Source organism: Lemur catta, chromosome 24, assembly GCF_020740605.2.
Source record: "Lemur catta isolate mLemCat1 chromosome 24, mLemCat1.pri, whole genome shotgun sequence".
In the NCBI taxonomy this organism is placed as follows: domain Eukaryota; kingdom Metazoa; phylum Chordata; class Mammalia; order Primates; family Lemuridae; genus Lemur; species Lemur catta.
The window spans coordinates 3,215,697-3,241,304 of NC_059151.1; the positions used below are offsets into that span (position 1 = coordinate 3,215,697).

Below are 25,608 nucleotides of genomic sequence, written 5' to 3' on the forward strand. Positions count from 1 at the left end.
TTCAGTTTTTCTTTGGACTCCTTGTCAATCTATCTGACTCTTCCCTGAGACCAGTCAATCTTCAGCAAGCATCAGAGTCTCCTGGAGGGCCTGTTACAATGGACGGCTGGTCCCCACTGCCGGGGTTTCTGATTCAGTAGATCTGAGTGGGACCAGAGAACCTGTTTTTCTACCAAGTGCCCAAATGATGCTGACATTGCTAGTCTGAGGACCTTGCTTTGAGATGGAATGTCAGCTCTTTAGGGGATGAAAACAATCACCGTGTCTTTTGTGTCTGGGGTTCAAGAAAGTCTGGTGAAAGAAGAATAATGCTTAAATGAATGAAAGAAAGAAAGAATGAGTGCTGGATTCCCAAAGGATAAAGGCAAACGCACAACTACCACACAGTATTGCTGGGGAGACAGACACTGCCATACTGATTTCATCTTTATTACTGAACATGTGAAGAAAAGAAATCAATCCACACAAAGACTTCAACGTGTAATACCTACAACATCAGAGGGAAAACCAGATTTTTAAGCAGAGAGAGAATAAAATAAAAATGGCACTACTGACAACCTGTCACAAGCAGTATTTTGTCTCTAATGTGATAAGCCTGATTCTACGTTACACTAAATGCTAAGTTAGTATCTGCACTTCTACTACTTACACAAGTGTAAATCCTACCATTAGGTCTCTCGGTGTTACTAAGAAATATGGAGAGTTGGTGAAGACCCGTCTTGGCACAAAGAGACACTTTGTTGGTGTATGTACAAGTTGCCCTACTCAGAGAGCGGCTGTCAATGTTGGCAGTTTCTGAAGTCAATTTTTTTGGTTATCTATTAAAAACTGGAGATAAAACAACAGCAATAATAAAAAAATCACCACATTGAGGCAATTACCTTCACTAATATCCTGGCTGTAACTACCGTCTGGTTCGATGTCGGAGGGGATCATGATGTGCCACGTGGTCATGCGGGCTTCTGCCTCCAGTCCAAATCCATCCACATTACTGGAAAATTCCAGCCAGTTTAAATTATATGAAGGAAATGCTTGTAGCTGAAAAACTACAGTAACTAAGAATTACTCTGCAGACACAAGTAAACACGGTGCCCTCACCAACCTCCGTTATCGGCAGACATTACTGAATGTCTAAGCAGCAGGTGCCCAAAATAAAACTAGTTTACCGTGAAGATGCTTTGAGGGGTGATCAAACAAACCCACTCGACTAAATGTGATTAAACTTATCTATAGCATCAAGATTATCATCTTAACATTTAATATGCTTTTTGATTATTGTTAACATTTTTACTTAAAAATTATAAAAAGTTCATTTAACAAAGAACATTTTACTGATAGGCCTGTGTCCTCTCTCCAGTCCCTCACGTCACCACTCTGCTCTCGTAGCAGTGAAAAACTCAGTTTCCCAAATGTATCCTATTCTTTCTTCTTCTGGGCAGTCACAGAGATTGCTCTTCTACCTGCAGCCGTTGTCCCCATTCTCTTGTCCTCCCCAACTCCAGCTAGGTCTCAGGTTGCAACTGGGCAGGTGTTTCTCTCCAGTCAGGGGCCCGTTTTGTGCTCCTGAAGCACCGTGCTTGCACTAGCAGAGCACGCAGTACACCTGACAGGCCTTGCTTAGCGATCCGTTTTCCTTTCGACAGCGCTGCCACATGGTCTGGCTCACATTGTATCCCAGCTCCTAATTCCATGCTGGGTCCCCAGCAGACATTAAAAAAATATGTCAAAGCAATCAATAGTAAATTACTAATTCTACTCACTTAACACATAACATGATGTACATCAAGTTTTTCTTTTTACTTTTCTTCGCCTCCAACGGTGTGTATCTAATTTGCTTTAAAAGCAAATTTCTTTTTAAAAATGATATAAGTGACACAGGTGATTATGGAAAATTTAAGAGATGCAGAAAGTAACTTAAAAGAAAAAAAAATACCCATTCATGCATTGCCAAAATGCAACACTTGCCCTGTACCTTTTGCATAAAGTTTTAAATAAAATTGATTAAACACAGAAAGAAATGTTACTATTGAAAAAAACAAAACAAAGAATTCTGGTGGAATAATATCAAAGACAAATCCAACATGGCAAACTGAGCCTAAAGGATTTACCTTCCAGCATGCAGATTGATCAAGCAGTGAGCGAGACAGCTAATAAATTCTTGGTCATGGTTCCCAGGTCCCAGGATCAAGTTCCTGTTTACAGTCAAGACCCTCAGTGAGTCCAGGAGAGCTACTTGCTGAGGAACAGTTTTGTGTGCCCGGGAGAACTGGTATAAGATGGTCCTGTTGAGGCAGTGATAAACCGCATCCAGTGACAATCCCTGTGATCTTCTCTTTGACTAAAGATATGAAAGATAAGTTTTCAGTAAAATGGACAACCATAAAAGATCTGTCCATCATTTACACAACGAACTTTCATTAGGTCTGTTATGTACCAGATGCCATGCTAACTACTAGAGGCGGTAAGTTAAGAAATACAAAGCTCTTACTAATGTGGAGTTCAGAACCCATGAGGCACATAAATGCAATTTAATGAACGAGTGCTACATAAACACAGAGCTCCGGGCTGGGCGCCGCGGCTCATGCCTGTAATCTCAGCACTTTGGGAGGCAGAGGCGGGAGAAGAGCTTGAAGACAGGAGTTCAAGTCCAGCCTGAGCAACACAGCAAGACACTGTCTCTATGAAAAAATTAGCTGGGAGTGGTGGCACACACCTGTTGTTCTAGCTACTTGCAAGGCTGCGGTGGGAGGATGGCTTAAGCCCGGGAGTTTGAGGTTGCAGTGAGCTATAATGATGCCACTGCACTTTAACCTGGGCAACAGAGCAAGACCCTGTCTCAGAAACAAAAACAAAAACAGAAACAAAAAAAACAGAGCTCTCAGTGAAGAGAGCCACTAACACTCCTGTGGGCAGAGCAGCCTCCCGGATGGCATGAAGAAGTGCCATCTGGTGAAGGCTCCTACTGAGCAAATTTTACTAGGTTCAATGACCCCTGCTCAAAATTACTGAAAAAAATTACCTAAAATGTTAGGAAAAAAAATCCCTCCTCTCTGCCCCCTGGGACATGGTGTGCCAAAAAAAAATTTTTTTTTGACATTCTAGTTTCATCCTCTCATTTGAGAATTTTCTCTTTGGCTTAAACACAAACATACTTCTAAAAAATTCTTAGGTGACGTAAGAGAACCTGTGTGTCTTCGTCACATGCTAACAAAACATGGTAACAATATTGCCTACTTTCTACATTACGTGTTGAATAAAATTAATCACTCATGCCAAACCAAACCAGGCCAATATCCCTTAGTTAAAAATACCGTGAACATGCACAAAAAAATGACAATTTCAAAGTAATATGGACTACAATGTACAACGGACTTTGTAAAAAATTCAGTTGTTAAGAGACTATTCCTTTAATATCAACTCTTCATGCTGTGTAAGCTTTTAACACATTGATGCAGGATACTGTGAAAACCTATCAAATTGCGTTAACTTAAGGTATTTAAATCTATCTGGGTAGCCAAGAACACCAGTGGGGAGGTCAGTGAGTGACCACAGCTTGCGAGAACTAGACAACTTTACAAGGGACACGTTGGCACCAGGCCAACAGGGGAAGTGTTAAAAGTCCATATTTTTAAATTCACTTTTAATAGGCATAGCTTTGTATTAAATGTTAACAGTCATTATCTTATTAGTTACACTTATTTCCGACAATGTTCCGACGCTACAGGCAAAGGTGTTCAATGGGAAAACATGTACTCTACAACTCACGGTGACAATGGATTACCTGTGCAATTAGTTGAATTATAAAATCTATAAGAAGTTTAGATTCTTTGTTGAACATGCCTTGCCAAAGCTTGTCCACCACACGTTGCGTGAAATAAAACACATTGTTCACCAATACCTGGTAGCTTCCTCCACTCGTAATGGGCAGAGAGGCGTCTTCCCCTACATTCCAGCAGGAAAAAAGGTCTAAGAAAATCGGTATCTACCACCATTAAGACCAGATCCTCAAAGAAAATCAGGCTAAGGGAAAATGAGTATAACTATAACATTTAGAAATATGACCACTAGCTCTTACATATGTCTTTAAGAAAGTGATGCTCATCGTCAGAAATCAGTAGAAATATTAGAAGAAATAATTTCAGCAGTAATAAAGTGTTATGGACTGAGACTACCTGTGAAGCCCCTTCTTGCCTAAAGACAGCCTGCGATCGATAAGCGAACAGTTCTTCAACATGAACTGTCAGTCACAAGTGATCTCCACTGGGGAGAAAACTTAGGTCAGTTTATTAGCTATAAACTGATTCTATGTAAGCAATAAAGGGTCAAAACAAAACACCAAATAAAACTATCTCTGAGAGTTGTTACTTTAGCAACAGTGAAGTAATACAGGCAGAATAGAGCTTCAGAAAAACTACACACAATAAAGCACAATCTATGGTGGTGGTGCATGTAGCCCCCTTCGTAATTATCATCAGCACCGTCTCTCTTTTTAAAGGGACCCCAATGTCTTCAGTGTGCTTGCTACATAATATGTAACACTGCTTCGTGACTAACCCTCCTAGCCCCACCTCCTACCTAGAATGTTCCCTCTAAGCCCTTCCTCTGTGGAAATTCTGGAGGCTCCACTAAATGTGATTACTATTATTCCTACCTAACTCTACACTGCTCCATTACTTTGCATCATTATATAGTATGACTGATCCCAACTGATAAGAACAAGTACAAAGTGAGACTCGACACCCTGCTTTGAGAGTGCACAGGTACATGTTAAGACAATACTAAAGATTTCCTGGCAAATTTACTTTTGAGAAAAATGTTAATTTAATAGTGCACAGGTTCTATGATTAACAGTATCACCAGGAACTCCAAGTAGCATATATAGTATACTAAACCATCTCTTTTCCTTCTCTTATAAATTCTTTGTTTTATATATAAATATTGGCTTTACTATAAACATATAAAGTTTTTTATTTTTATTGTAATTAAATACTGACATACAGAAAAAACATATTTCAATGTGTTTTGATCTTTTTCCTGGAAGCCATCCGAAAAAAGAACATATACATACCTGTGACCCAACAATTCCACTCATAGGTACGTACTCAACAGATACATATAAATATTGTACACATATGTGGTCCATATGAACAAGAATGTTTATAGCAGCTTTATTTATAGTTTTCTCAAACTGGAAACTTCCATATATCTATCAATAGTAAAATGGATAAACATATATCCATGATAGGATACTATATGGTAATAAGAATAAATGGACTCGTGCTACAATATACAGCAACATGGATAAATAGCACAAATATAATGTTGTGTATATGAAGCTAGACTAAAAAGAAAAGAGGAAACAGATGAAGTTAAAAAAGAGAGATACCTGGGGTTTAGACAGAGGAGAGTAATTATAGGTACTATTATAAAATAAGAATAAAACACAGAATTACCCAATAACACATCAGCTGCAAGCAAATGGTCCATCACACTATCCAAAATATAAGTCTGAAATTCTTTTTGCTGAGTTCTTGTAGATCTTTCAGGGGAAGCCTAATCAACAAAATTTAGAATTAGAAACAGAACCAACCAAAGATAAGGCTAAACCACATTTACATTACCAAATGTATTAAAAAGATTAAAAAACTCTACTGTTAGATAAAAAGAAATATGATGTGAGAGATAGCATATATGCTTACAATCTTTCTCTTACTTTTCTAACCATAGTATTTTTAAAAATTTAAAGCAAATTTAAATCCATTCCTCCAAAAATAGTATTCTAAACACTCTAAGTATTCAATAAATATTTGATAATCTATTACTGTATCTCACTTCCAAAAGAAATCTGGCAGGTTGTAATGAAATACGGATAAAACAATATATAAATCATAAAGCCATTAAAACAAATAGAAAAGCTCAAGAATCTAGTCATCAAGAGAGTATGTCAATGTGGAATGAAATATTTATAATAAAAAACAATTTAGCTCTGAGCTTCATAGGTACCAAGAAGGAGAAAAAAGATGGTTCACAAAGCTTTGTATTATTCATAAAAAGATTGTCAGCAAGGATATGTGTTTTCCTAAAATTGTTCTGAGAGAAGTGTTCTCTATGGGTATAAGGACAACAGTGAACAAGCTTTATAGGTAGTATCTTTGATAAGTTTTACAAAGTACAGAGATGATTTTAAAAATTATCTTGAGTAAAAGTTTAGGACATAAAGCACAGTCCTCTGGCAGCATTTCTAGTGCTAATTAGGGGAAGACAATCCCGGTGCATAGCTTTCCAGTATCTGACCAAGTCAGCGGCAAAGCACGGGGAACACGTGCTGAAATGCAGGAAAGATCCTTTTGCCATCCTTCCCAAATGCCAGTAGTTCTATCCAAGCTTTTGATAGGAGTTAGATACTGAATGATTCAATAAGCTGTAATGTTCTTCCTTACAAAGAGATCTGCATGTTTTAGATTCAGGCAGAGTATTGATGCTTGGCCAATGAAATGAAAGAACCTACTTATTCTTGCACAGAAGGATACAGGATTGTGTTTATGACTATGTTAAAAAAGTGAGGTTTTAGAACACTGCTCTGTTTTTCTTTCTATTATGATTTTCAAGGTGGTCTTGTTAAAGCCTTTAAAGCAGCAGTTGAAATCTGAGCGCTATATAGTGAAATCAATAGCCTGAGATTCAAAAACCAACAGCTAAACAAAAGTTGTAAAGAACAATTTTTTTCTTTTCTTTTTTTTTTTTTTGAAAAGACATTTATTTAATGTTTTAAAATGACAAAATATGGGTCTGGTAACAGTTAAAAGAATACTAGTGCTTAGGAGTTTGGTTTGTCAGTTACCTAATTTTGGAAAAAGTGAAGAATTTCTCATACTGTATTTAACCTTACTAAATTTCTCCGTGTAGTTGAACAGATTAATACAACGGTCAGCAGGAGACTTGTGACCAAGGCCTGCTTCGTCTCCTCAGGCTGGTATTAGCTTGAGAGTCTTACCCCCATTGACTGAAGAGAAAGTGAGGACTTACAAATGATTAACAGCACACTGACAGTTCCATGAGGATTTCCTTATAATTACATCAGAGACCATTTTAGGCAAGAGCTTGAGTGATCAGAATTTACTAAGGAATAAGGCAGAGGAAGATGTCCACAATCGGAAGACAACAGTACTCTTTCAGGATTGTAATCAGCTCAAGGTGGTTAATGGAATACGTAATAAAGAGTAGGGTTTATCAAATCTCAGCTAGACAAAGTTTTGGAGTCTGTCAAACAGAGCGACTGTACCAGAGAGGTGCTTGGTCAGTCAGCAATATTTATTTTTATTAATATTCTTTCTTATTCCAGAAGGATTTAAGGCTGGCTCAGTCACCAATACGCATTTAATACTCTGATTCTTCTCACCAAAGCTGTTATGATAAGCAGAGTGATCAGGACCAAGAACTTTGATTTGTTACTGGCCCTAGTGGCCTAGTTCCTATGTCCTTGCTGAGATTTATAGCAGACTAACTTTTAAAGGCCTTAAGATTTTATTTTATTTTATTTTATTTTATTTTTTATTTTTTTTTGAGACAGAGTCTCGCTCTGTTGCCCGGGCTAGAGTGAGTGCCGTGGCATCAGCCTAGCTCACAGCAACCTCAAACTCCTGGGCTGAAGCGATCCTACTGCCTCAGCCTCCCGAGTAGCTGGGACTACAGGCATGTGCCACCATGCCCGGCTAATTTTTCTATATATATTTTTAGTTGGCCAGATAATTTCTTTCTATTTTTTTTTTTTTTTATTAGAGACGGGGTCTCACTCTTGCTCAGGCTGGTCTTGAACTCCTGACCTTGAGCGATCCACCCACCTCGGCCTCCCAGAGTGCTGGGATTACAGGCGTGAGCCACCGCGCCCGGCCAAGATTTTATGAATGCATGAATCCTCAGAATACTTTTAGCTGGGTGATGTACACATATTTAACCTTCGCAACAATCCTGCGGCTGAGATAGTAAACAACATCATTCCCAGAGAATGAATTTAGCTGAGGGAGATTAAAATGCTTACATAATGAACAAGGGACAGAATTTAAACCCAGGTATTTCTTCCTCCCAAACCCACGCTCTTTCCACTGGACCACAGCACCCTCCTCATATGTGGCCTCAGTGCTATACTCAAGCCAGCCTATGTGGATGAGAATCCTCTATTTTTACGGATTGCTAATAAAGATAACATCATGTTCTTGTGGACAGAATCAAGTAAGTAGATGCTTTCATGATGAAACTCTAGCACTCATAAGACTGAAGATGGTTCATGTTTACTGGACTAAAAATCAGTTGGTTCGGGCCCCTTCCTTTATGTAGGTAAATGGTAAGTATACATGGGGACTCTATTCTTGAATGTCTTCATGGATAAAGACTTCATAGTCGTAATATTCAAAATCATATTTGCAATTTTTTACATCACAGGAAGAAGGCATGGAATATTTTCATTAACATATTTTTATATGTATTCTTTATGTGTGTATTAAAGTTCATCAAAGTAGTGAATTAATTTTTAAAAGCAAATTTCTATCCCTTTTATTATGTAGTATCATATCTTCCTGTTTGGGAATTGCCAGGGATGTAGTTAATAATTAAATGATTCAAAAATACAGTAAGTCTTCACTTAATGTCATTGGTACATTCTTGGAAATTTTGACTTCAAACAAAATGACACATACAAAAGCCAATTTTTCTCCTCATCATTTTAATGAAACAACATTGAAGGAAATGTTATTATTCAAGGACCTGCTGTATGTCATTTCACTTAAAGTCACAGTTTCCAAGAACCTATCAATGACATTAAGTGAGGACTTACTGTACTTAGAGAATACACCAAGGCACTGTGCTAACTGTTGTGAGAGATGAAAGAACACAGGGAAGTTGATCTCTAACTAAGTGGTTTACAGTCTACCTGAGGTTAATCCAGAAACTAACTCCCTGCTCCTCCTGTACGATAATCCCACCACACACAACTTCCCAGTACCGGTAGGGACACAATTCCACTGTAGGACAAATTCATGCCCCCAATAATGAGAACCTTATCTCAAGGTTAATAGTTATGTCAAACTTTTCTTATTAAAAAAATAGAGAAAACAAAAATAAAAGGTAACTATATAGGGCTATATAGGTTCATTAGCTATTACGGTTCCTACGAGCTTGAAAATGCTATTACTGGATATACCCACTCACCCCGTATCTTTCACATATGTGTATTTGATTTTTTTGCTCAGTTATGCTTTCTTGCACACATCTCTTCTGAACTTTATTCTGTTATTTTCCAATTACCATGCCATTTTTTTTTCATAGAATACTTCAAATTTTTACCCTATACACTATGATGCTAGCTATCTTTCTTCTTAGATCTTGTTCAAGTTTCCAAGGGGACAAGCTCTACCAGGCATGTTTTAAAATTCTACTACATGGCTTACTGATGAAACCAATCATTCTTCTACCACTATTAAACATGGTGGTCCTGATTAAAATGCTTAGCATGACTGGTATCCAAATTACATTAGTGATTTCTTTTAATTGACCAAATGGAGATACTGTCACATGAATAAGATAAACATCTGTGGTCCGCAGGTTGCAATTAACAAGTTAACTGCGTTAGCCACTAGAGGGAGCAGAGAAAGCTCCGGCTCCGTTGCCAGACTGCTGCGGGCAGGCACGCAGGCAGGAAGTCCCTCAGAGAGAAATGCAGGCATCAGCGCAGACTAAAACGTTCATAAAACATGTTATTTTAAGAGCCCCTGGCATGTACTATTTGACCCTATTTGTATGAATTGGCTAAAAGAACATGAAGGAATAGGAAACTAATTACATCATATTAAATTCCCTCGCTGTGATCTTTTATTTTCTCTTAAGACTTTTCTAAGTGAACATTTTTCATGTTTTTCAGGGATGGCTAACATCTAGCGCCAAGAGTGAGGCCACGGAAGGCTCAGAGCCACTCTCACCTTCTGATCCATCAGCTGACCCATACCACGTAGCAGCAGAATGGGCAAGCAATCTAGCAGTTCTGCTGCCTTGGGGAAGATTCGACGAGCACGTACTGAGCACCTACACGTGCAACACGCACCAGGTCTTCAGTTGCACAACACGCTAACGCGATAGTATCCGGCAACAACGGATACGTGGGACTAAAGTAGGGAGTGGTGAGGTGAGGAGACAACGCTACTCAGTACTATCAATGTCCAGGGAAGGGGCTGACACACTGTGGCCTGTGGGCCATTTCCAGCCTGGGCCCATTTTTGCAGGTAAAGTTTTGTTGGAACACAGCTGTGCTCACACCTTTATGTATGTCCATGGCTGATTTTTAGCTACTAATACAACAGCATAGTTAAATAGTTGTGACACAGCCTGTATGGCCCACAAAGCCCAAAATATTTACTATTTGGCCCTTTATAAAAACGTTTGCCAACTCCTAGAGAAAGGGTCATGAAGGATGGAATTAGAGACGTGCTTGAGGAAATGGAAAAAAGAACAAACTGATAGGGTCTAAAGCACAGGTAAGATTAAGAACTTCCCACAGCCCATGACACATTCTGCCCATACAGAACCCTGAAGAATTAGAAATCTGTGGCAGAGAACTTGCAGGGTCATTAACACTCTAATTACAAAAGTAATGCAGAAGAGATGTAATGCGTTCCTTTGTCTTTACCTCCAGCAGAAGATCAATTAGTGGCGTTTGCTTGCTGGCGGGGGTTAGACAGAGGTTGTCTATTATTAAGACCCGCATGAAGTCAAAAACAAACTTCTTGGCGGGGTGATTGGTCAGATACGTCTTGGTTCCCACGTTGCAGTACTCGGACTGGCTCCTGTTCATGCCTGTGTCCACTGCAAACGCTTTAAACTCTTCTGCCGGAGATCCGACCTCATCGTCAAGATCGGTCACCTAGCAAAATCAAGCGGAAAAATATGGTAATCACACTACATTGTATTTGATGTTTTTACTTCTGTGGTTCCTAAAAATAAAATTGTTGCAGGAGAAGTGTCTTCTTTCAGCATTTACCACCTATTAAGCTGCTCAGCACATTCATTCTGCTTTACCTGACCCTCGCGTTCAAGGTAGTAATCTGGGTAGCACGTGTCAAGGTTACTCAACACATGGTCTTTCTGATCTATGACTAATAATACAACCTGCGTTATGCTACATTAAGTCTACTGTGGATAACTGCACCTAAAATAAATGATAACATGACAATGACTATATTTGCATATTTGAAACCTATATACTGAGAAGTCAAATCTCACAAAATTTCAGATAAAAATCTGGCATAATGGTAGCACCTAAGGGGTGATCCATTTTGTTGCAAGTTAAAAAACCCCAATAAATAAATAAAACTTGTGCCAATTTTGAGTCAAGTGAGAGAGACTAACAGACAGATTACAAAGTGCTCTCAAGGAAAGGCATTGAGATAGCATTGAGGGTCAATTTTTACCAGAAATGAGGATTCTAAAATTATAAACAAGTCAAGATCATGTGTTATGCTTGTCTTTCTCCTATAAATCCCCATAATTGTACGATGACTATTCCACTTTTATACATGGAGGAAAATTTGTATGAGGAAGGCGGTTTATCCCAGGCCCTAGACTATGTGGCAGAAATGAGAGGAAACATCATGAAATTCTGAAGTATTATGGAGGAATAACTGACTTGTGGGCCCATTTTAAAGGAGAAAAGAATTAAGTGAACTAAGCCAAGAACAGTAAGTTAAACGATACATACTCTCACTCATATGTGGAAGCTAAAAAAAAGTTGACCTCAAAGAACGAAAAAGTAGAAGCGAGGATACTAGGAATGGGAACGACAGGGGGGAAAGAGGGACAGGAAGAGATTTGTTCAAGGATACAAAATTACAGCTACATAGCAGGAGTAAGTTCTCGTGTTCTACATCACTACAGGACTGACTACCGCTAACGACAATACATAGTTTCAAACAGCTAGGAGAATATGGACTATTCCTAATATAAAGAAATGACAAATGTTTGATATGATATCCTAACTAGTCTGATCTGATCATTATACATCATATGTACTGAAACATCACTATGTGCCCCATTAATACGTACAATTATTTGTCAATTAAAAAAATAAAATTAAAAAAGATTAAAATACAGGAGAAAAGAAGTATCTCTATATGATTATAGTCTAATAATTTTCTACTAAACTAGTATAAAATAAGAAAAATAAAAGTTGAATGAAATGAGGAAAGCTGAGCAGAAGAAAGGACCAACATATACTTCCTTTTTTATAAAGACCATCAAACCTGTAAGTCATTTATAAGGATTAAATTCAGCAAGTGCCTAATTCCTAAAACAGAAAGAAGTTTTGTTAGACTAGAGTTCTTTTACCTGAAAAGAACATTTTACAACTACAGAGTTATTTATCATCACATGAGAAATGGATCAACTACTTGGAGAGGGAAATTACTAACAAGGGACTTACAGGAATATGGTAAATGAAAAAAGGAAGCACAGTTTGCTGTCACTTTAGGGGAAGCAGAAGGGAAGTGTGGGAGCTGAGGACACCGGATGATGTAAGAGGTGCTGCACAGAGTTATGACACCGTAACCTGGTCAAAAGCCTCAAAGACTGACAACAACAACACAACAATCTGCTAACCACTGGAATGGACAAATTCCAGTTCTGACACTTTTCCTCCCCCGTTCCTACCATCTCCGAGTAAGGGCGAATATTGAAGGGGAAGACCGTGGCTGCCAGGGCGCACAGGAAATCCGGGCTCATCCACATGGAGGCGAGGTCGGGCACGTTGTGGTACAGGTATCTGAAGAACTGCATCAGCGTCACAGGGTACTCTCGGAGCCAAGATCCCTCTTCTTCCGACTGCCACGGCTGCCGGGAACCAGAGAAGAACCACTCTGTTAGAGTAATGGACACTGCTAAAAATTACTTTAAAACCCATTGCTCACTATTCTTATAAAACTGGATGTATCGCTGGTCCAGAACTCTATAAATCACACACATGAGCAAACACACTTGTGTACACACATGCAAACTAATTTAGAAATTAGCTAAAACAAAAACAATCCCCTTAGAAACTGATAGGATGTTTGTCCATTGGATTATTCACAGCTCAGCTAACTCAAGTCAGTGGTTTTGATCACTCATCCTATTAACGTGAGTACTCTGGTACCAACGGTGGCTGGACTGCCACCCATGCTGCCCCACTGTGCAGCATGTCAGAGTTAGGAGCCACCATAAAGGATGCGGAAGGTACTTCACCTTTCCGGGCCTCACATTTGAGCATTATGTAATACAACAACAATAACAATGAGGATTAAAAAACATAAAAAGAACACCCTATATTTGAACAACGTCTATCTCCTGATACCTGCCCAGAGAATGGCTTTCTTTATAAGTTAGATTTTTATATTTGTTTATAAGTAGGCACTAAAATAAGAATACTTTTTTTTTCACATTCCAGGAGAATGGGTGTGACAAAACAAGAATCCTAAAGCATTTTCTGAATTCATGCATTTGATGGTAATGTTCTGCGCTTAGATGACATAACAATAGTTTTGACTAAAATTAGATTTGTCAGGTATGCGTAATTCAAGCAGTCTAAGTTAACATTTCCTCTCACAGAGTAAGCCTAAATTGTGTAAACAAATTAAGCCAGTATTCACAGTATTCCCATCAGATAGATAGGAATATAAATTTTGTCATTTACTCTTTTTCAATACGTTAAGTCAGAAATAATCAGAACAGAAAAACAGAAGCAAAAGAAAGTAAAACTTACATTGTCAACAATTTTAACTTCTAAATGCAAGTGACTTTAAAGGTTAAAATAACATACTATTGTAACAACATATACTGTCATATACATTGATTACATATGTGTACACTGTAATATATACTTTATTCATTAATAATATTAATACCAGTTAATACTTCTGAAGCACTTACTATATACCAAGCACTCTTATAAACGCTTTATGTGTACACTAATTAATTAAAGCGTCACAAAAACCCTAAGAGATAAATTCTATTATCATCAGCATTTTACACGTGAGGAAACTGAGGCACACAACTGAGGTTAGCACGTCTGAAGCTCCATAGGAAGGATCTGCACTAGGTAGGGCTTGAGAGTCTCTGGTCTTAAAAACTGGACAGTCTGTTCTTACACTAGAGATGATAAAACAAACTTTGAGGTTCCAGAGATCACGTCGTAAACAAAGAGCTATGCTACCGGAGGATTCCTCTATTTACAAAAAAATCACAGGCAAGGGGAACTATCAACAGGTCTCGGCATGTCGGTAAACTTACTGAGTTCAGCATGCTGCGAAGCATTCCTAATAACAAAAAAGCAGCTTCTGTACACACATTGTGGATAGAAGAGACCACAGTTCCACTGGAGGCAGGAACTCCAAAGATAAATGTCCAAATAGAATCCAAATCGAACTGCAGAGGTGAAAGTGATTGAAGATTAGCCACTATTAACTGTTTTCAGTAGAGACCCTCATCAGTTCTAATATTCTAAAATTTCTCTGAAACTAGTTTTTTTTAAAGTCAGCAATGATAAAGAGATAAAGACCTAGTAGTACTCCTGCATCCTACATTTTAAAACTCATTTACATACTTATAAAAAAAGTTGAATACTATGTATCATATCCTGTCTTAGGTATTTACGTTAGAAAACATTGCTTTCTAATTTTTCTAAAGAAAACGAAAATAAAATACATGTTAATTAACCACAAGATGAAATTATAGAACTGATGATTTTAAACAGGATCTTTTTTAAAAAGCACCTTGAATTCACTTCCTTCCCGTTCTCAGCAATGTTCTAATTTAATTTTAGATTATCTAAAGATGAGATTTGACAAAATAAAAATCAATTTGAGGAAATTTATTCCTAGCAGTTTTACATAATACTTCATGGTATCATGTGTATTTTGAAAAATTATATAACAAAACTCTATGAAGCATGAATCTGTAATTTGATTTAATGTAAGTGCACAGATTCAGTGTTTTCACTTAAAAGGTTTTGTCAACTACTAGAGCTGATTTGAATAGCATTTAGCATTAGGATGGAAGCACAGTTGAGTTTAAAAGTTAAATTCCTAAGTCTTTGTAGTGTCACAAACATAAGCTATATACAGACATTAACAGTCTTCAATCAGAAGACAAGTCAAGTCTTACTATTTTCCTAATGTGCATGGTTATCTAACATTAAGTGATTAAATTTTTTTAATCAGAATTTACACTGAGAATCCTGTCATATCCACTCAATTAATTTACGGTATACAAACAACTCCCTCCATTTTTAATTTTATGGAAATGGAATTATTTTTCTAGATAAAAATCACATAATAAAAGAATTCTTTAGATCATCCAAACAGCATCCAAAGTCTTTATGCGTATATAATCATACAAAGTAATCATACAGAAAAAAGTCCAAACAAGGACAAAGGACTTCTTTTTGAGAAAATTTTCTATGGTATTTTTAGATGTTTTTCTATCCCAAACCAACTTTAATGTGAGAGAAGTGATGGTTTTGCTGTGATTACCCCCTACTCTATGGTGATTCTTTGGTACATACAATTACACTCGCACCTTACTAGGTCATTCCTACCTGGCCACCCTGCTTACATCGGCAGCTGGTGACAGGCACACTGACCTGCAGGTTCTCAGGCAGCTCACTCACTGGCTGCTGCAGAAACAGTGCCATGAGGAGGAAATAGAGGGCAGGGACATTAGTGTGCTTGGGAAGGAACGACTGCAGGACTGGAAAACCAGGAAAGTGACATGCATCCCGGTTGATCTCCCTAACGGTCGATCTCCCGCCAGCACTCCTGCCCACATTGAACCCTAAGGGAAGAGGAAATGCGACAATAAGCACAAAATTAGCCATCGGCAGCCATGCTGCATTAACAACAAAGAAGGTGATCGTTTAATATGGGTAACATTTCTACCAACAACAAAGAAGGTGATCGTTCAATATGGGTAACATTTCTACCCACAACGTTCATATCAAGACAGGCAATTAAGTATTCAATTGCAGAATTAATCTAGCAGTCAAAAGTTTTACTTCACCAGCTGTTTGACTTTAGCAAGTTTATCTATTAGGATACAGGTTTAAGAAATACAGCTGAGACAATCAGATACAAGACTTTGAAAATGCTTCGTAAGGGCACATAAATTCTACTCATTAGAAGAATAATCTCAGAAGAGCTCTGACATTCCTGCTTGTATCTCCCTAGGAAAAAAGTGAAAAGTAAAATACAGCCAAAATTTGGGATGCTAAAAAATGAAACTTAAAAATATGCTTGTTATAGTTAATATATTTCATTTGTCCTGAAAACCATGATAAGCTCGTTCACTTTAAGTTATCTACAAATTTAGAGACAAAACTAAATGAATAAGCAAAAACAGTCTTCCCTCGCAGCACGATTTGCAATCTGTTGGAAAGCGGCCAGGCACTGGGATGGCAAATTCAAACCCTTTGTGGCTACAGCGACCCACAGGCTCAGCTGAGCACTCAGAATCCCTTCCAGAAACCCAGCTTTTTCAGGAGATGGTCAGTGCTTATTAATACGGCAACAGCATCAGTATTTCTACCAATACTGTTTCTTCTGCTTCATTACTAAATTCAGGACATACTCCAAACATCTGCTTCTTTTTCCGCCCCCAAACTTAGTAAAAGACTCAGTACACAGCCAAATTCTCAATGGAAGACTTTTGTGAATAGCAACCAAGAGGTGAAGGATTAATTTTTATTCTGAAGCAATTTATATTTCAAATATTCACATTTTTAAACTTTTTTTTCTAGAATGAACTAAAGCACCTATTTGCAACTACTATTTTACATAATAAAAGAAAAATTTCTGTCTAGGTTTCTTCCTAAATAGCATGTTCTTTTAATTAATAAAAATTGTATAGCAATTTACCAAACTCCTTCATATATCATTCCATTTCTCAATCACAACGAACATGTGCTTTAGAAACTCCTGTTATCATTTCTATACCGTAGAAAATATGTGGGTTTTTTTGGTTCAAATTCACAAAGTGGTATGACGGGAAGATTTGAAACCTGATGTCTCTACTTTACAGCCTATAAAATTATGCTACTTCCTTTGCCCTTGTTAATGACATTGCCACGTTTCTGAAAGACTGGCTAGATTAGAAGATGGAATTGATTTTGTGTTTATAGTAAGTTCTAAATGAAATTATGAAAATAAAAAATGTTTTGAGCTCTAAAAAATCACAAGACATCCCAGCTATTTGGGAGGCTGAAGTGAGAGGACTGCTTGAGCCCAGGAGTCTGAATCCAGCCCGGGCAACACAGTAAGACATCTCTCTTCTCGCTTTTCTCTCTCAATTAATTAAAATAAAAAATAATCAAAAGACATAAAGTAGTATTTTATACGCTAAACAGGAAAATAAATTTTTATTCAACTGCAGGTTCTAAAAAAAAACCCCAATACTAGCATTCTCATTTTCCTTTTTAAAGTTTCATACTATTTTTCGCCTATAATTAATCTTAAAAAATATTTAATATACAATTAAATGTTAATTTAGATTCAAGTTATGGCTATGTGAAAGGTATTTTTATAAAAAAAAATTTCATAAACTAATAAATGTGCATTTAAACAGTCAAAAACATTAGGTGGCTCATCAGATCAAACAGAGATAGAATCAAATGAGATGACACATGTTTATATACACACATATATGTATGTGTCACATAGATATTCAGGGGAAATTAAATGGAATCAAATTAAAATTGAATGCCTAGATTTCCTTTTTGGAATCAAAGCAGCACATGCAAAGTGCAAGCAGGTATCAATGAAGGACAAACAAATTCTAAGACATAAAGTCAGGTGGGTCAGATATGGTAACACCTCTTTTTAATATTACTAAAGTGATGTAGGACAGCAAAAACATAAGACTAATAGTCATAAGACAGAGTCTTAGACACTGTTATTGCCTGGTCCAGGACTCTCATATAGTTAAGTCTTAAAATTCTAAGTACAGAAATTAATCCTTAATTTATATTCATTAGGTTTCATTTACTTCCTATAAAATTTATATACTATAAAATATTAATATATACCTATATCCAGAATCATGAAGGACAAATGAGAAAATATATATGAAAGAATTTTGCTGAAACATTGATTGAGCTTAAATCCTTGAGCAGCAACATAACGTAACTGTTAAAATCATGGCCTTTGGATCTGAAAGTGAAATGGATCCAGATTCTGACACTTCCTTGATATGTGACAAGTGACTTCACCCCTAAGCCTTGGCTTTCTAATCTGTGAAATGGGTATGATGATATTTACACCTCACAGAGGTACTGCGAAAATGACATGTTATTAATTATATGACAAGTGTTTAGGAACTGGCACAAACACACAAAATAAATATTATCATTAATTCAGTTCTACTAATAATTTGCTAATTATTAACTTACAGAATAGAAAGGGACCTATACTACAGAAATATCCTGAGGACTTCCCTGAATTTTCAAATTGTAATATCTTATCCCCGACTTCAGATTGACTAGTAATTAAAAAAAAACAAATTTGAAATCTTCTAAGCTTTGCATTGTTATCATTAATTAAAATTCAAAACTCTTAATCATTATCAGATAAATTGGAGTACACATTTACGTAACATTTAAAAACAAAACAGAACAGCTTATCTTCAAGCAGCTGACTGTGAAAGTCTCATACCTAAGACAGTTCCAATCTTGTTGGTTAAGACGGAATCCGTCTGTTCAAGCCATCCTCCACCGCTAAGTCCTTCTTTAAACTTGATGAGAATGGACTGATTACTCAGCAGGACGACGAGAATCCGCATTGCTGCCGTAACTGTGGAGGAATGCAAGTGTTCCTCCATAAACATCATGATCCAGTCAAAACCCAGGGTCTTGACCAGTTCTTCACAAGCTCTGTTCAAAGACAGATGGGTATAAAAAAAATAAAATTAATTTAAAAGATTAGGATTTCAAATTAAAACGAAAAAGTAAGACTAGGGTTCATTCTTGAAATAGTATAAATTTCAGGGTTAAAAATTTCACTGTTTAGAGTCAGTGGCAAGTCCTTCTTTTGTGTAACACGAAGAAAGCAGTAACAGCTACCGGTACAACCGATTCTAAAAATGTTTTACTTACTGCAAATTAATGCTTGTCTTTTCTTTAGATGTATAAATTAGTTTTAGCAAGATATCTAGAAGTCTATTCCTCAGAAGTATAAGATTAGCAGATACAAGACCTCCAAATTCCTCTTCAGTTCCTAAAACAAAAATAAATATATTAAAATCCCCCTAGCAGATAAACAAAAATAAAATATCCAACATGGTTCTTTGAAACCTCACTGAAAAACGTATCTTTTAGGAAACATTTCTTTAGGAGTGCTTTCCACTAAAATGGACAAGAAAAAGGGTCAGTGAAATCGTTTCTCTTAGAACCCTCAAAATTCTTCATTTACATCTGACATTTCCTAAACTAGTGACAATAAAGGCAGTGTGGGCCCTTTTTTGCATTAACATTTCCATCCCCATCCCAACAGGGAAAGCCACCAAATGAGGACTATACAAATAAAAATAGTAATTACCAGAGACCCCCAACCTTCCCAAAATTGTTTAGCTTCTTTTTGAAAGATATAGTTAAATCTGTAAGATTTAAAAATTGAAAAAAGGCAATATAGACTTATTCAATAAATTTAATACGTAAAGGAAAGTTAGAATGAAAGAGCACAGAAGTGAGGCGAAGGCACACAAAGGAGGAACCGGGAAAGGAAGGGAGGAAAGGAACGCAGTGGTTCTCAGTGGATGGTACTAGAAGCACACGGAGCTGGGCCCCAACAGCCCAGAGCTCTAGCCCAGCTCCACTACGAAAGAGCCACAGGTTAAGGAGTCTCAGTCCCCAGAGAGCCACACCTCCTTTTAGTGCACTCGGCTTTCCCGTGTTTTGCAGATACTGTGTTTTTTATAAACTGAAGTTTAGTGGCAACCGTACGTCTAGCAGGTCTACTGGCACCATTTTTTCAACTGCATGTGCTCACTTTGTGTCTCTGTCATGTTTTGGTGAGTCTCTCAATATTTCAAACTTTTCCATTATCATGTTTGTTACGGTGATCTGTGATCAGTGATCCTCGGTGTTAGCATTTAATTGCTTAGAGTGCCATGAACCGTACCCATGTAAGACAGTGAACTTAACTGATCAATGTCGAGTGTGGCCTGACTGCTCCAAGGACCACCCAGTGCCCCCATCGCTCTCCCTCTCTTCGGGCCTCCCTATTCCCTGAGACACAATATCGAAATTAGGCCAGTTAATAACCCTACAGCGGCCTCTAAATGTTCAAGTGAAAGCAAGAGTTGCACATCTCTCACTTTAAATCAAAACCTGGAAATAACAAAGCTTAGTCAGGAAGGCATCTTGAAAGCTGAGACAGGTGCAGAGAGCTAGGCCTCTTATGCTAAACATTTAGCCGAGCCGAGAATGCAAAGGGAACGTTCTTGAAGGAAAGTAAAAGTGCTATACCAGTGACAACATGAATCATAAGAAAATGAAACAGTTTTAGTGGTCTGGACAGAATATCCAATCAGCCTCAACATTCCCTTAAGCCAAAGCCCAGTTCAGAGCAAGTCCCCAACTCTCTCTTCCATTCTGTAAAAGCTGAGAGAGGTGAGGAAGCTGCAGAAGAAAAGATGGAAGCTAGCAGAAGTTGGTTCATAAGGCTTAAGGAAAGAATTCTCCGTAAGTATAAGCAGAAACAGCAACTGCTGCTGGAGAAGCTGCAGCAAGTTATCCGGAAGATCTAGCTAAGATCAATGATGAGGATGGCTGCAGAAAAACAACAGATTTTCAATGCAGATGAAACAGGCTTTTATTGGAAGAAGATGCCATCTAGGAGTTTCACAGCTACAGAGGACTAGTCAATACCTGGCTTCAAAGCTTCAAAGGGCAGGCTGACTTTCCTATGAGGGGCTAATGCAGCTGATGACTTTAAGCCAATGCTCATTTATCATTTGGAAAATCCGAGGGTCCTTAAAAATTATGCTAAATCTACTCTACCTGTGCTCTAGAAAAGGAACAATAAAGTCTGGATGATAGCTCATCTGTGTACAGCATGGTTTACTGAATATTTTAAGCCCACTATGGCCACCTACTGCTCAGGAAAAAAGATTCCTTTCAAAATATTACTGCCCATCAACAATGCAACTGGTTATCTAAGATGTAGATGGAGATGTACAAGATTAATGTTATTTTCATGTCTTTTACCACAACAAACATTCTGCAGCCCATGAATCAAGGAGTAATTTTAAGTTTCAAGTCTTATCATTCAAGAAATACATTTCATAAGGCTATAGCTGCCGTAGTTACTGATTCCTCCGATGGATCTGGGCAAAGTAAACTGAAATCCTTTTGGAAAGCATTCACCATTCTACATAAGAACACTCATGATTCATGGGAAGTGGTCAAAATAAACATTAATACAAGTTTAGAACAAGTCGATTCGAACCCCCATGGATGGCTTTGAGAGGTTTAAGACTTCAGTGGAGGAAATGCAGATTTGGTAGAAACAGCAAGAGAACTAGAATCAGAAGTGAAGCCTAAAGATGTAACTGAATTGCTGCAATCTCATGATAGCCACCACCCTGGCTCAGTCAGCTGCCATCAACATCAAGGTAAGACCGTCCACCAGCAAAAAGATTATAACGCGCTGAATGCTCAGATGATTGTTAGCATTCTTCAGCAGAAGGATTTTTAAATTAAGGTTTATACATTGGTTTTTTAAAAGATATAATGCTACTGCACACTTAACAGACTACAGCATAGTGTACATATAACTTCTATATGCACTGGGAAATAAAAAAAATTCACGTGCCTTGCTTTATTGCGCTGTTCTGGAACTGAACTCGCGACAGCTCTAAGGCATGCCTACACTTTCCCTTGTTCTAGAAATGAGGCTCAGGCTACACTTTACCATGGTTAATACTTTTACTTGTTTGGGCAACAGATTATTATTACCTTTAAACAGTCTTTTAAAATGTTAATTTAGTGCCTTAACCACTATGCAAGCTCCATGATACCAAGGGGAACTCAAGATCCCTTCCTCTTCTAAGAGGAATAGATGGGTAATTTGCAAATTGCCTGATCAAAAGCATACCATACAACCTAAATTTCTCTGAGAACTGCTTCCTTTTAATTTTTCCACAATAAGTGTCAATCTACACAGAGATGAAAAATTCTCCTTAATTTCTATCTTCTTTTCTCACTGCCAGTTATGCCTCCCTAATTTTCAAATACATTTTAAAACAATGAACTCTGTAAGAAATCTTCGGGTTAACTGATTCCCAAACTATTATTTTATTTCACACTGTATCACCCTCTTATGCTACTCACTGTACATTATTTTGCCTTGGTTAGCACATCACTGTTTGGCATTACTCAAGCCATGTTTTTGGTAGGCATATATCCGGAATACTGTGAATATTACTTGTAAGAAAAAAATCATTGTTTTAATTTTTTGAGACAGTATGTCAAACTCAGTACGGTCTCTAGTCCACATCAAATAAATAATAAATGTTATACACTAACAAAAATAGCAACTGTGCTTCTGACTTTATTATTTCAAATGGTAATAAAGTGATCATGAGAATAGCAGTCTAATCAACTTGGCAGATCAAGAGAAAAAAAATACGAATTTACACATCCCTGCTACAGTGCTCTATATATTAAAAAAACTTTACAATACCACTGTGGTTACTGAATTTCACAGACAGCAAGGAAATATGAAGATTAGAGAAATATTTTTACTATATTTTTATACTTGAAAAAAATGTGTTACGCATGTATTTCCAACGATCTTTATTTTCACTTTCTAATTCATGATTACTCAGCTTGTATTAAATCAAAACTTAGAAATCATCTTTGCATATGGTAGAATAATATAGTAGTTGAAAGCTTAGAATGTTGGTTTGGACTGCTTATGTTCCAGTATAGTCAGTGGTATGATCTTGGGTATGTTTCTTTTACTTACATCTTCCCGGGCCACAGTTTCCTCTCTTGTAAAATGGGAATAATAGTACCAATTTCATAGGGTTGTTGCAAGATTATATAGAACACTTAATAAGTGTTTTACATAGACCTGATCTTTATTCTTCTCATCCACTGCTGATTTGCTTCACCAAAGAAATATCAACAGTGCCCCACGTGAACTGGCAGTAGGTAATGGTCAGGGCCCTGATGTGCCCGTCCCGACTCTGTCACTAACATACTGTGATCTGTAGCAAGTCGCTCAAATCCCTCCATCTCTCCTTTGAAAACTGTGATTACACCACTTCTTGCTCAGGAAGGACTGCCAACGTGGAGAAGAACTCCTTTGGGAGGCAGTGATCCTTACTACAGTAGTATTTCTTCTTGACCCCCCAGGAGGAAAGGGTTGTGAGAGTTTAAAGGAAATCATTTATGTGATATGATTTTGGAATAATGTAACATGGTAATAAGGTAAATCATGCTGAACAAATGTCAGATTCTGTGAATTTAATTCCAGAGGTCCATCTAGAAGGTCATGCTTTCCAAGCAACTCTCCTGTTCTAGAAAATGCAACTGGGAAAATATGTGAGTATAAACGGAGGAAAAATATGTATTAAGAATACTGTAGAAAAAGGAAAGATTTTATGTTCAAAGTAAAATTTACACCCTATTAAATTTTATAGCCAACACTGTACTTCTGTATATTGTATAGCCCTGATATAAGACAAATACATGTGTGTAACACCACAAGGAGAAAAGTAATATAATATTATGACATATAATTCAGGTCTCATTAGTGCCAGAAGAAAAAGGGGCATAGTAATTAGCTGACCACTAACTTCTCCGAACTCCAGAATCAACTCACCAGTGTCAAGCTTCTCTTCATTATTTATTTCCATAACTACAAATTTCTCACAAACTGCAAAGGTTGGCAAAGTAGAAGAAATAAACTGGCCAAACCTTTAAATAAAGGAAAAAAATGTTATGGATTTTATTTTTCTCCTCCCCAAAACAAACAATAAAGTACAAAACAGCAAAATACAAAGGAAAAAAAATCGTGCTTATTTTAACTAATCTTTTATGGATCTTTAGGTGATTATATTTGGTTTGCTTTCTGTCGGGCTATCCCAAGTATCATTATATACAACAGTGTTTTTAAAATATAGGGAAAATACAGTTTACCAGAAATATGAATTCTTTAATGTACTAACACCCAAACTGTTTCAAAAACCAAACTGCATGATCCAAATTAAAATGTCCTAATATTATCTGCTTGGATCCACTGTAACCTAGTGGTTAAGAACTTGGGTTTACAGATAAGAGTAAAATCCTGGCTCTATTACTTTGTAATCCTATAACCTGGGACATGTAGTTTAACTTCTGTAGGTGCTCGCTTCTTCATTTTAAAGTAAGGAAAAAATTAAAAACTTTGATAGGTTTTAGTGAAGTGATCATTATAATGTTAGGATAAGTTTTAAATAAGCATTGTTGATAATGATAGTTATAATTCTCCAAAATAATTCTTCAGCTCCAATTTTAAATCTGTCACTGAGTTAAAAAAACATATTTTCAAGGTAAATGAATATAAAAGTGAGTGATCTGCAAACACACAGATTAGATATTAGTCCCAGGAGGATGATCAAATAAATGGGTATGATTTCATCTGAGATGCCTGAGAGATCACGTGAAAAGGAGTGATCAAATCCAGTTTAAGCAATTCTCTACTTGGAAAATACTTTGATTGGGGTAGTTTGTTTTTCTTGTTTTCCTTCCATGATACCCATAATCTTCCAAACTGGGGATTGTCATGTGAACACAAGGACATTTCTCAGACTCTCCATAAATATGCCTTAAACCACATTTCACATTGTCGGCAAAATATTACTCACATTATATAAAAACTTTGAACATGCAACAATAAAATATCATATTATGTTTGAGTGATGGAGACCAAACAGAAAAAAGACAGCATGTCCGCTCTAGGGGTGTGTGTGTGTGTGTGTGTGTGTGTGTGTGTGTGTGTGTGTGTGTGTGTGTGTGTGTACTTGCTAGTACACACACACTTATGAATTAGCAGGGCTTGGAGAAGAGAGATGAGGAATTCCTATACGGAACGCTTTTATGTCCAGGCCAATCAATCTCACTGGGCTAACTCCTTTATCTTTTCTCACCAAAATGCTATTACTCACTGGTGGCAACGATTGGCCTTGCTCCATAAAGGTAAGATACTAAGATATGTATGTTTTCCAGGCCTCACAAGTATCCTGAGTAGTATTAACATTACAGATGTTACAGGAATAGGAACCAATCACATTCATTGTAATCTCATTGGTACCTTTACTTAACAACGAGACAAATACAGAAGGTTTCGCTACCTGAGCAGGTCATTGCTGTTGGGGAAACCTTGTAGTAGGAAGCTCAGCACGTTGCTAATGGCAGCGATAGTCGGCTGGGACAAAGACATGTCTCGAAGAGTCAGCAGCAGCTTTGGGATTAACTGGAATTCCCTCATTAATTTGGCGTTCTTTGAAGCTTCACTGTAACAGAAAGAAGATTTTACACACTGTACTATCACCTTTTCT

General features: G+C 37.2%; 1 protein-coding gene across 1 annotated transcript in view; it reads right to left on the reverse strand.

Moving 5' to 3' along the window:
- The window catches only part of WDFY3 (WD repeat and FYVE domain containing 3), a 219,804-nt gene that overhangs the window by 50,061 nt on the left and 144,135 nt on the right, over positions 1-25,608 (reverse strand). Inside the window, exons 28-39 of the mRNA XM_045536707.1 lie at positions 25,402-25,563; positions 23,892-23,986; positions 19,157-19,277; positions 18,717-18,934; positions 15,611-15,846; positions 14,305-14,439; positions 12,691-12,870; positions 10,676-10,909; positions 5,454-5,553; positions 3,782-3,942; positions 2,109-2,338; positions 882-991 (exon numbers count right to left, since the gene is read on the reverse strand). Coding sequence (XP_045392663.1) covers positions 882-991; positions 2,109-2,338; positions 3,782-3,942; positions 5,454-5,553; positions 10,676-10,909; positions 12,691-12,870; positions 14,305-14,439; positions 15,611-15,846; positions 18,717-18,934; positions 19,157-19,277; positions 23,892-23,986; positions 25,402-25,563 — 1,982 coding nt within the window. The remainder of the gene's footprint in view (positions 1-881; positions 992-2,108; positions 2,339-3,781; positions 3,943-5,453; positions 5,554-10,675; positions 10,910-12,690; positions 12,871-14,304; positions 14,440-15,610; positions 15,847-18,716; positions 18,935-19,156; positions 19,278-23,891; positions 23,987-25,401; positions 25,564-25,608) is intronic.